This window comes from Musa acuminata, chromosome BXJ2-9 (assembly GCF_036884655.1).
Source record: "Musa acuminata AAA Group cultivar baxijiao chromosome BXJ2-9, Cavendish_Baxijiao_AAA, whole genome shotgun sequence".
Classification (NCBI taxonomy): Eukaryota; Viridiplantae; Streptophyta; class Magnoliopsida; order Zingiberales; family Musaceae; genus Musa; species Musa acuminata.
This window is the reverse complement of record NC_088346.1, coordinates 8026113-8039259: the sequence shown is the minus strand read 5'-3', so window position 1 is coordinate 8039259 and position 13147 is coordinate 8026113. Positions and strand designations below refer to the sequence as shown.

General features: G+C 36.1%; 1 protein-coding gene across 2 annotated transcripts; it reads left to right on the top strand.

Annotated features, from left to right (window-relative positions):
- The first annotated feature begins 8688 nt into the window (after positions 1 to 8688).
- Positions 8689 to 12803, top strand: LOC135623277 (uncharacterized). Of its 2 annotated transcripts, XM_065126061.1 has the most exons (3): positions 8689 to 8811; positions 10273 to 11667; positions 11759 to 11925. In XM_065126061.1, exons 2-3 carry the CDS (start codon positions 10362 to 10364, stop codon positions 11785 to 11787), a joined length of 1335 nt encoding a protein of 444 aa, XP_064982133.1. In that variant the 5' UTR covers positions 8689 to 8811; positions 10273 to 10361; the 3' UTR covers positions 11788 to 11925. The 2 variants fall into 2 exon arrangements, with proteins under 2 accessions (XP_064982133.1, XP_064982132.1); XM_065126060.1 differs by having other exon boundaries at positions 10273 to 12803.
- Positions 12804 to 13147: the final 344 nt, after the last annotated feature.

Below are 13147 nucleotides of genomic sequence, written 5' to 3'. Positions count from 1 at the left end.
CGCACTTAGCTTACAAAGGTAGGATGATATGATTTATTTTATTTATCTCGTCCATCTTAAGCGATGAATTTGTAGAAAACTGTGTTTTATATTTAGCAGCTTTTTAGGCCGGGCTAGGAAAGGAATGTACTTGCATGAACTATCGTGGATAGCTGAGCACCGAACTAATCCAAAATGGACTAAAATTTTTAGTTTGTAACGCTGGAAAGATTTAGCTTTTTGTGCTTTATTGGTTGGAGGAACAGAATCTCTACAGAGCTTATATGTCAGCTAACCTCGGCACCAATTGGTGCATAACTGTTAGTAGTCTATTTCTCGTCGTGCTACGACATGATTATTAAAACTAAGATTTTTCATTAGCTTTGTGATTATTACAACAAAGCTTTCCATTGTTCATCTAAATCGATTTCATAGCTTTCGATTAAGGGAAAAAATAACTTTTTTTTATGTTAACTGTCAGAGCACATATGCTGTGCAGTGGTTATGCTTGACAACAATAAAATCATAGTTTTAATTACTTATATTAAGAGTGCTTACATCTTTATTTCTAATTTCTAATTTTTTTTTTTTTATCTATCTCTTCTCATATCACTAAGACGATATGTTTAGATATAATAATAATAATAATAATAACAATAATAATAAAGAACCTAGCTTACTTATTTATCTATGTATACGCAATAGGAGCTTCTAAGTTGTATACAATGTAATTTTCCTTTCTTTCTTCTTCATGTAAGGTTTATCGAGGATTAGCGCCACAAAAGGGATGAAAAGGACATATCAACAATGCATATTGAGATCTAAATATGTATGAAAACAAAATTTAGGATTTATCATTTCGGCTACGGGATTATCGTATCATCACTTTTCGTTTACTTTTCGTGATATCTTCATTTTTTTGAAGGACAAAAATCATATGGAATCATTGAAATACCTAAGCATGTTCTCATGCAATCGTCACTGTATCAGAAAAATGAGATGAACTCTGAAAGAACACCGCTATCGTTTTAAGCGGAATGATCTTATGATAAACAGCAATGAGGTCGCCTGTGTAAGAAATTTTAATGAAGCCAACTTGTGTTTCTAAATCATTGTAATAGAAACACAATAAAACTAATGCGGAAACGAAATAGCGTACCTCCAGCCATTGTCACCAAGAATTTCTGCAGAGGTTTCTTCTTGAACTTTGGTTCTTCTCGGCTCAGAACTCTCGCTTTAGATGGTGTAGGAAAGCCTTTCGCTTCAAAGAGATGGTTGAGCCAAGGGACCAAAATCCTCATGTATATATAGATGTTCTCCCATCAAGAACATTTATCATCACCAACTCATAACGTTCAAGAATTAATTCAGATTTGTAACGTTTGGACCATAATGAAGAACTTTAATGATATTAAATATTTAATTTAATAATAACGGTTTCTTGCATAAAGAATAAGAAACTGAAATCATTTAAACCATAATTAATGAAGAAATTCATGATAATGAATTATGAATCTTAATGATAACAGTTATATTATTATTAAATTAGATATTTAATAATAACAATTACATTCTCCCACTTGGTCCATACGTTTATCTTAATAATTTGAATTAATTTTTCTTGAACAACTTTCTTAAGAAATAAATACACGAATCATAGCGATAAGTCCTCTAAGAGCGAGTATTATCATCCATGTATCACGATGTATTTAGTTTCTTAATCTTAATGTGGTAATATTACTTTATGAATAAACCTTATGTTTATTCTTGGTCCAATAACAATATATTTTCTCAAAAATAATGTGCACATAAATGAGAAAATTTCACAATATATAAGAGTTTCAATATTATTACAAAGTGGAACCAAGTCCCATTTTCTCTACATGATCCTTGAATTTCAGAGGTGACATGCCTTTAGTCAAAGGATCAGCAATCATCAATTCAGTGCTAATGTGCTCAATGACCACTTTCTTTTCTTTTACACGTTCTCTTATGGCTAAATACTTAATGTCGATGTGTTTACTTCGACTTCCACTTTTATTGTTTTTAGCCATAAAGACAGCAGCTGAATTGTCACAGAAAATTCTTAATGGCCTAGAAATAGAATCCATGATTCTAAGCCCAGAAATGAAACTCTTAAGCCATACACCATGTGAAGTAGCCTCAAAGCAGGAGACAAACTCAGCTTCCATGGTAGAAGTAGCAGTCAAGGTCTGCTTAGCGCTTCTCCAAGAAATAGCTCCACCGGCCATCATAAAAATATATCATGATGTTGATTTACGAGAATCAACACAACCGGCGAAGTCTGAATCTGAGTAACCAATCACATCCAGATTGTCTGTATGTCTATACATAAGCATGTAATCTTTGGTTCCTTGTAGATACCTCATCACTTTCTTTGCAGCTCTCCAGTGGTCCATACCTGGATTACTCTGATATCGACCTAGCATCCCTACAATAAATGCAATATCAGGTCTAGTACAGACCTGAGCATACATAAGGCTTCCTACGACAGAAGCATATGGGATGTTTTTCATTGATTCCCTTTCAAAATTGTTCTTTGGGCATTGGTTCAAATTGAACCTATCACCTTTCACAATAGGAGCAACACTTGGTGAACAATCCTTCATCCGAAATCTTTCTAAAAGTTTATCAATATAGGTTTCTTGTGATAGACCTAAAATGCCTCGAGGTCTATCTCTATAGATCTTAATGCCAATGACATAAGATGCTTCACCCATATCCTTCATGTCAAAATTTTTAGAAAGGAATTGTTTCACCTCATGCAGCAATCCCTTATCGTTGGTTGCAAGCAAAATATCATCTACGTATAAAACAAGGAAACATATTTTACTCCCACTAACCTTCTGGTATATGCATTGATCCATGGGATTTTCAACAAATCCGAATGAAGAAATCACTTCATGAAATTTAAAATACCATTGGCGGGAGGCTTGTTTTAAACCGTATATAGACTTCCTAAGCTTGCAAACCAAGTGTTCACCAACACTAGAGGAGAAACCTTCAGGTTGTTTCATATAAACCTCTTCCTCTAGATCTCCATTAAGAAATGCTGTTTTCACATCCATTTGTTGCAATTCAAGGTCAAAATGAGCAACTAATGCCAAAATTATACGTAGAGAATCTTTCTTAGATACAGGAGAAAACGTCTCCGTATAATCGATTCCCTCTTTTTGAGTAAATCCCTTTGCAACAAGTCTTGCCTTGTATTTCTCAATGTTGCCTAACGAATCTTTCTTAGTTTTAAAGACCCATTTGCAACCAATGGCCTTTGCTTCATTAGGCAACTCTACAAGATCCCAAACTCCATTGCTCATCATGGAATTCATCTCTTCTTTCATGGCATCATACCATAAATTTGACTCTTTGCAACTCATGGCTTGTGAAAATGTTTCAGGATCATTTTTGGCTCCAATATTATAATCAGATTCTTGTAGATATACAACATAATCACTAGGAATTGCTGATCTTTTATTTCTAGTAGATCTTCTTAATGTTGTACCAATGGTTCCTTGAGGAACTTGTGGTTCAACTAGTTGTTCAGGAGCTTGTTGTAATTCCTGAACTGCTTGATCTATTAGAATACTATCAACAACTTGTGGAATTTCAATGATTGGTTGTTCAACACTAGTTTGTACTTGAGGAGTGCTATGAACTATAACCAATCTATCATTTGATGTGGAAGGTTGAGATTCTATATGATCATGTTCGGAAACTATGTTCCTGAAATGATCGCTCCCACTAATCATATCATCCTCAAGAAATTTAGCGTTTCTTGATTCCACAATCCTAGTTGTGTGAGATGGACAATAGAACCTGTAACCTTTGGACTTTTCGGCATATCCAATGAAATACCCACTAACAGTCCTCGGGTCCAGTTTCTTCTCTTGTGGATTATATATCCTGACTTCAGACGGACATCCCCAAACGCGCATATGTCGCAAACTCGGTTTCCAACCTTTCCATAATTCAAATGGTGTCCTTTGGACAGCCTTGGTTGGAACTCGGTTTAATATATACACAGCCGTCTTTAGTGTTTCAGTCCACAAGAACTTAGGAAGATTGGAGTTGCTAAGCATACTCCGCACCATGTCTAATAATGTTCGGTTTCTTCTTTCTGCAACACCATTCTGGTCTGGAGAACCAGGCATAGTGTATTGGGCAATAATCCCATGTTCTTGAAGAAACTTAGCAAAAGGACCAGGTGCTTGTCCATTTTCAGTATATCTACCATAATATTCTCCACCTCTATCTGATCTCACAATTTTAATTTGCTTACCACATTGGTTCTCAACTTCAGCCTTAAAGACTTTGAAGGCATCCAATGCTTCATTTTTATTATGAAGCAAATATATATACATATATCGTGAGTAATCATCTATAAAGGAGATGAAGTATTTCTGACCATGTATGTCCATGTCTGGACAACATATATCAGTATGAATTATTTCTAATGAGTCTGAACTCCTATTAGCACCCCTTTTGGACTTATTGGTCTGTTTTCCTTTAATACAGTCCACACAAGTCTTAAAATTAGTAAAATCAAGAGTAGTAAGTACCCCATCTTTAACTAATCTTTTAATTCTCTCTATGGAGATATGTCCTAATCTCCGATGCCATAATATAGAGGAGTCCTCATTAATATTATACCTCTTAATGCCAGTGTGAACATGCATTGAACCTTGAGTATTATCATTTTGTAATAAAATACGGTAAAGACCGTCAGACAAAATACCATTCCCAACACAATCAGATTTATATAATAAACGAAATGATGTGTCTTTAAAATTAAAGGAATATCCAAATGGTACGAGTCTGGAAACAGAAATTAAGTTTCGTGAGAAACTTGGTACATAAAAGGTTATTTCCAATTTTAAAACAAAACCAGTACTTAAAGTTAAAATGCATGTTCCAATTGCTTCCACATGTGAGCCCATCTTATTTCCTGATAAGATGCTTTGCTCACTTCCCACTGGCTTCCTTAGGTTTTGTATACCCTTCAAAGAGTTTGCAATATGGATTGTTGATCCAGAGTCAATCCACCAGGTGTTAATATTAACATTGACCATATTAGATTCATAACATACATATGAGGTTGGTTTACCTTTCTTTTCAAGCCATTGTTGGAATTTCGTACATTCCTTCTTCATGTGTCCCTTTCTTTTACAAAAGAAACACCTTGCTTCTTTCTTGATATCAGCTTGGGGTGGTATTTTACCTTTTCCCTGCTGATAAGCTTTTTGGTTGGCTTGATGTTTGTCAGTTTTGTTCTTCCCTCGAGTGGTTACAATCAATGCACTCTCACCCAATTCCATTACTAGCCTCTCTTCTTCTTGAACACACATGGTCATTAATTCATTAATTGACCATTTGTCCTTATGTGTATTGTATGAAATTTTAAAAGGGCTATATTCAGGTGGAAGGGTGTTCAGAATATAGTGCACCAGGAAGGATTCTGACATATTAACCTCAAGTTTCTTAAGTTGAGCCGTAATATCTCGCATTTGCATTATGTGCTCACGCACACCCTTTATGTTGGTGAGTCTAAGGGATGAAAATTTCATTATAAGGGTGCTTGCTAGTGCCTTATCCGAAGTGATGAATTGTTCATCGATAGCCTTTAGCAAGTCTCGGACATTTTCATGCTGGTCAACAGAACCACGTATGCCAGCAGTTATCTTAGTTTTGATAAACATCACGCTGAGCCGATTGGATCGCTCCCATCGCTCATATAACGCGATCTCAGTTAGAGTGCTGGTATCAGTGACTATAGGTGGTTCGTCTTTTCTAATAGCATAATCAATATCCATCCACCCTAAATGGAGGAGAACCCTCTCCTTCCATATCTTATAATTATCATCACTAAGTTCGGGAATATCACATCGAATATCAGAGAAATTAACCGTTTGAGAAACTGCATAAAATCAAACATGCTTATGTCAAAATTTGAAGCTTAATAGACTAAATTACATGTTTTACCAATGTGAAACATGCCAAAAATATGAATCTCATGACATAAAAATTGCCTGTGGGCTAAATTCTTAATTCAAATAGATTCATATGGTCTTTATGAAAAAACTATCAAATTATATTCCAATTCATAATCCCTGTGGGTAAATTATGAAAATAATCTGATATTTTATCCTGATTAATTATATTAAATATAATAAAAGATCCTGTGAGATAACAATTATTATACAAAATATAATCAATCACAATATGATGTCTAATTACTTATGTGATCCTTATTTTAACTTTATATATAATTTTAATTAATTAAGGATGTTGTGGCTAATTCTTAATTAATTAAGATTATATGGATCACTAGACATTTTAAACATAAAAAATTGGCTCATAAACATAATTTAATATAACTAAATATGCATACATAATATGAGCATTTTACTGACTAAAAATGTTGAAAATGATATTTCCTCATGATTTTCAACAAAATATATCAACAAGTTTCCAAGAAGAAATCAAAATCAAATCATTTTCATGGCATAAAAATGAAAACTTTTTTCATATCAAGGCAGAGGTCATTCGACTCTGATACCAAATGTAAGAAATTTTAATGAAGCCAACTTGTGTTTCTAAATCATTGTAATAGAAACACAATAAAACTAATGCGGAAACGAAATAGCGTACCTCCAGCCATTGTCGCCAAGAATTTCTGCAGAGGTTTCTTCTTGAACTTTGGTTCTTCTCGGCTCAGAACTCTCGCTTTAGATGGTGTAGGAAAGCCTTTCGCTTCAAAGAGATGGTTGAGCCAAGGGACCAAAATCCTCATGTATATATAGATGTTCTCCCATCAAGAACATTTATCATCACCAACTCATAACGTTCAAGAATTAATTCAGATTTGTAACGTTTGGACCATAATGAAGAACTTTAATGATATTAAATATTTAATTTAATAATAACGGTTTCTTGCATAAAGAATAAGAAACTGAAATCATTTAAACCATAATTAATGAAGAAATTCATGATAATGAATTATGAATCTTAATGATAACAGTTATATTATTATTAAATTAGATATTTAATAATAACAATTACAGCCTGCACACAGCTGAAAAGTCACCGGAGAATTTTCTTATGAAGATACTATACACAGAGATAGGCACCTTAGAATCTTTATTTCGTTAGTCTGTGCAATAATTGTCCAGTGAAATGGATATGTAGGAGCTGAATCTGCTACTCAAGCACTTGATTAAGATTCTATATGAAGCAAAGATCAGAGATAGCACGCCCACATATTGGAAGTACGCAGATATCACCTATAACCCAAGTCAAACGTGTTAGGTTTTTGGCATGATGTCATAAGATTCCACCTACAGGTAACTCTTACAAAATCCTGTCAAGAAACTCTGTTTCCTCATCATTTAAAAACCAGAAACTTCCAAAGGTTTTCTGATGGGAGAGTCATTTCTTATGAAAGTTGACTTGCTACAAAAAAGCATGTCTTAACTGCAAGGGTATATAGACATGAAAGTTTGATTGCTTTAAGATAGATAAATGGGATTAAAAAAATTGTGGAAGTTGAAATGTCTCGCGTACAAGACTTCTTGATCGACACTGTAATCATTTTTCCAAGCTATCCATAATTTATTTATTACTATTAGAGGTTTATGTGTACGCTATTATTATTATTATTATTTGGTGTTTCACACGTTATCGATGTAGCTTAACCTCACAATATAACAGGCAGTTGCTCCCACCAAACTGGATAGATAGCTCAAGTAAGGAGAAGCCAAAGAAAACATGGTGCTCGATGATTGTCTTACTCCCTTTCCCGAAATGCTTCATGGCTTGAACTCCCCGAAGGGCAAACTCATCCTCATCGAAGTCCTGGTTCTGTTGGGGACTGTCCTTCTGTTTCTGCTGATCATCTTCGGTTCGTTCCGGCGCCGGTCCAGCAACAGCTTTATCCAAGCCGTCGTCTGGGTTGCTTACACGTGCTCCACCTACTTGGTGGTCTACACCGTTGGACTAATGCAATCCTCTGGCTTCAAGAATGGATTGCTTGCGCTATGGGGCATTTGCTTGTCCTTGGTACTCGGAAGCGCCATCGTCCCGTCACATACATGATTTGATTGAGTTGGCTTCATTCTTATTTACGAGGTCGACATACATAAGAGAAATGAGGCCCATTCATCCTCTAACATACATAATTTGATTTGACCTACAAGTCTACATACCTACAAGTCTATATTATAGATATGATTGAGTTAACTTCATTGTTGTTTGTGAGAGTCCACATGCATAGCTACGAAAAATGATACTCATTCGATTTGACTTGTAAGATATTTGTATGTTACGATGTAACATACGTAATTTGATTTAACTTACGAATATATATACATCAATTATTAAATTATATGATTTTATTCGTGGGAGTCACACATGGCTAAAAAAAATAACACTCATTCGAACTATAATACACGTAATTTGATTTGATTTACAAATTTATATGCATTGATTGTTAAATTATATAACTCTATTTAATTAGATAAGATATAATATATATGTAGTTGGATTCTAATTACGATTAGTGACCAATAGAAAGAAAATCAACTTATGATGGGATTCCTTAGAAGATGATGAGAGAATTTTTTTCTAATCATCATCATAGACCCTTATGTTTCACCTATAAAAGGAGATGACCTCTTGTCGATGAACTACAAAAAAAAATTAGAGTACAATATGTTCTCAATCTCCCTTCTTAGTCCCTATTCCTTATATATTGCTTCTTTCGGATCGATCAGTATTTATGCATCAGAACAAATATGTTCTGAATGAAATCTAAAGGTACGCAACCATAATCTTTAATATATGATTATTTGATTTTGATTTCTAACATTAAAGTTTTTCTCATAATAATATAACTATAATTTTTATTCTTAAAATTGATATTAGAATCTATTTCAAAATTAATGTCTTAAATTTATTTTACATTAGATCTTTATTGTGTTATCGCACTTTGCTTACAAAGGTAGGATGATATGATTTATTTTATTTATCTCGTCCATCTTAAGCGATGAATTTATAGAAAACTGTGTTTTATATTTAGCAGCTTTTTAGGCCGGGCTAGGAAAGGAATGTACTTGCATGAACTATCGTGGAAAGCTGAGCACTGAACTAATCCAAAATGGACTAAAATTTTTAGTTTGTAATGCTGGAAAGTTTTTTCATTTTGTGCTTTATTGGCTGGAGGAACAGAATCTCTACATAGCTTATATGTCAGCTAACCTCGGCACTAATTGGTGCATAAAACAAAGCTCGGACTTATTAGTAGTCTATTGCTCCTCCATTAGCTTTGTGATTATTACAACAAAGCTTTCCATTGTTCATTTAGATCGATTTCATTGTTTTAGATTAAGGGAAAAAAGAACTTTTGTTTACATTAACTGTTATAGCACATATGCTGCGTAGCTTAGTATAGGAAAATCCATTTGTTGTGGTTATGCTTGACAACTATAAAATCATAAAGTTGTAGCTATTTGAGATCGATGATCCTTTATCTTCATTGAGATATGTGACTATATTAAGAGTAATTAATTTTTTCATAGTTTTTATTATTATTTTAATCTTTATCTATTTCTTCTCGGGATGTGTTTAGATATAAAAAAAAAGAAAAAAAAAAGAAAAAGAACCTGGCTTGCTTATTTACCTATGTTTACCAATATGAGCTTCTGAGTTGCATGCAATGTGATCTCAGTTTTCTTTCTTTATTACTTCACCTAAGGTTTATCTAAGATTAGCCCACAAAAGGGATGAAAAAGTTATGTCAATGATGCATAGTTGAGATTTAAATATGAACAAAAACTAAAATTAAGATTTTTCATTCCAAACATGGCTTTGGGACTGTTGTGTTGTCACTATTTGTTTACTTTTGGTGAAAACTTCAAATTTTGTTTTTGAAGAACAAAAATCTTATGGAAACGTTGAAATACCTAAGCATGTTCTTATGGAATCGTCACTGTATCAGAAAAATGAGATGGAGAAACTTTGTTTCCTGACAAGAAACTCTGTTTCCACCTTCAAGTAATTCTTACAAAGTCCTGACAAGAAACTCTGTTTCCTCATCATTAAAAAATCCAGAAACGTCCAAAGGTTTTCTGATGGGAGTCATTTCCTCATCATTAATCATTTTTCCAAGATATCCATAATTTATTTATTACTATTCGAGTTTTATGTGTACGCTATTATTTTTATTATTATTTGGTGTTCCACACGTTATCGTTGTAGCTCAACCTCACAATATAACAGACAGTTGCTCCCACCAAACTGGATAGCTAAAGTAAGGAGAAACCAAAGAAAAGATAGTGCTCGGTGATTGTCAGACTCCCTTTTCCGCAATGCTTCATGGCTTGAACTCCCCGAAGGGCAAACTCATCCATATCGAAGCCCTAGTTCTGTTGGGGACTGTCCTTCTGTTTCTGCTGATCATCTTCGGTTCATTCCGGCGCCGGTCCGGCAACACCGTCATCCAAGCCGTCGTCTGGGTTGCTTACACGTGCTCCACCTACTTGGTGGTCTACACCGTTGGACTAATGCAATCCTCTGGCTTCAAGAATGGATTGCTTGCGCTATGGGGCATTTGTTTGTCCTTGGTACTCGGAAGCGCCATCTCCATTTCAGCTTATCGCCTTGAAGAAAATGAAAATTGGAAGAAGAATTTTACAGAACATATGATGTCCTTATCTTTTATTATTGGCTTGGCGGCCACATATCTCCAGCACACCCACTCCGGATTCAAATTCCCGGTTATTGTACTTTCTTTACTGATGAGTGCCCGAGTAGGTCAACGGACAGATGTATATCGAATGGCCACTAAAACAAACGGGCAGGAGAAAAGCAAATTAATCGCAGACTACATGAAATACGAGCCCGAATTGACGCCTCAAGATGAATCCGATCCCACGAACATGAGAGGATACAATTATCTGGTTGATGGAGAAGATCGCGTTGATCATATCTGTGAAGCTCCTGACTACTTACTCCGAATAGAAATAACTGATCATCGGGTTATCACCGTCAACAAAATCTGGCGGTGCACTGGAAGTCTGCTGAACTCGAGCGGAGATCCAGAAGGGCGTTTGAAAGACATTTGTCTTTCGTTTGCCCTGTTCAAGCTAATTCGGCGTAGATTTTCTGGCTATCAACTTGCTGAGAGCAGCCTCCAAAAGACGAGGGACTTCGTGATTCGGGGATTGCTCTCCAACGATGATGATGCTCATGAAAGAGCCTTCAGGGTGATCGAGGTAGAGCTGGCTTTCCTTCATGATTATTTCTATACAAAGTATCCTTTGATATTTGTCAGTGAGAAATTCATGCTAGCCATGTCAGCTACACTTCTGATATTTCTATGTTGGTCCGGAGTATCAGTCATGAAGTATTATCTATCCCCTACCACTTACTTCAACCTTATCACAATCGGAAGGAAGAGCTTCGATGCAATTTTTACCTTGATAATTGTAGCAGCCATTTTTTTGCTGGAGCTGTACCAGATCTACCTCTATGTGTGCTCGGAGTGGGCCAAAGTATCTCTCGTTTGTAGATACGTTGCTCATCCTTCATGGCATGATAAGCCATGGATCACAGAATTGATAAAACATCTTTGCCAGCTAAAGGTTTTCGACAGGGTTTTGCAGAATAAACTGGGTCAGTATTCGCTTCTTGAACATTGTGATTATAAGCCAACAGCTAAGAACATGTTATCTAACATGACACTTGAAATTGTTGGGAAGACCAGAGCTGGTCAAAAACAAAGCAAGCGATTAAAGCTCCCAAGGGAGGTAAAGAAAGCAGTCGTCCGTTGGCTCATACTCAACCATGACGCCCTGCCGACCAACGGAATTTCGTCTCTGCAACGAAATGGAGTGAGCGCACAGCTTTCATGGGCATGCAGTCTTGAAACTCACGCGCAGGTAATATTGGTTTGGCATATAGCCACCTCTCTGTGTGAGATCCACGGATCCCGAGTGGAGCGCGCAAACGTTACCTCGATGGAGATGAAGGATAACGAAGTAGTTGCTAACAGCTTATCGCGATATTGTGCATACTTGGTAGGTTTTGTTCCAGATCTTCTACCGGACAACAGTTTTGTAGCTCAGAGGATCTTTGATACCGCAGTAACGGAAGCTTCCTCGCTACTCAGGACATTGAACTTGGACCAAAGGTTTCAAAGTATGATGAACCAAAGTGACACTTCTCAGAATGTCGTTTGTAGGGGTGCGAGACTGGGAAAGCAGTTGATAGACATGGAGACGCCAGAGATGCGATGGAAGGTGATGGCGGAATTTTGGGTGGAGATGATCCTGTTCCTTGCTCCATCAGACAATGCAAAAGCTCATGCGGAGGGTCTTGCAAGAGGTGGGGAGTTCATCACGCATCTGTGGGCGTTACTTTCCCATGCAGGCATACTTGGAAGAGGCCCCAGCTGCATACTTTAGTTGATTGTCTGATGCATTCAGCATTCTCCTGTGTGTGGGTGTGTGTCAATAAGCGCTAGTTTGTGTGTGGGTGTGTGTCGATAAGCGCTAGTTTGTGTGTGGGTGTGTGTCGATAAGCGCGAGTTTGTGTGTGCTAGCGCGTGCATCTGCCCGTGTGCGTGTCTGTAAGCGCTAGTTTGTGTGTGCCAGCGCGTTTATGTGCCCGTGTGCATGTGCGAGTGTTACTTGCGTGCATTGCGTGCGTGCGCGGTACAGCCAGTTTTCGTTCTTTTAGCAAGTGTGTTCGTCTGTCAGTGGTGATGTAAGACGTACTCGTGTGAAGTGAATGTAGTGTCATTTGACCAACCTCGTACTTGTGGATTGTGTCTGCACATTGATGTTCATGGGTGTGGGACAATTTTACTGAGGGTTATCATATGACTTTCCTTTGTTAAATACCATATGAATTCAATACTAATGGAAAACTTTAGCTAATCCTCCTAAATATGAATAATGAAGCAACTTCCATTTTTCCAATTAAGATTAAAAAATTATATACTGACCAATTAGGAATTCTGCTCATGTAATTGATGTTGAAATATTAAGACCCATTTAATAAAATGAAAATATGGTTTTAATCCATTTTCATAATTATATTTTATTATTTTCGTAAACTAGGACTGGATTTAGGAGTTGGAATGTCAATTTTA

Bases quoted from the DNA above. Each gene is read 5' to 3' on its own strand.
- LOC135623277 (XM_065126060.1), top strand. From the start codon at position 10,362: ATGCTTCATGGCTTGAACTCCCCGAAGGGCAAACTCATCCATATCGAA.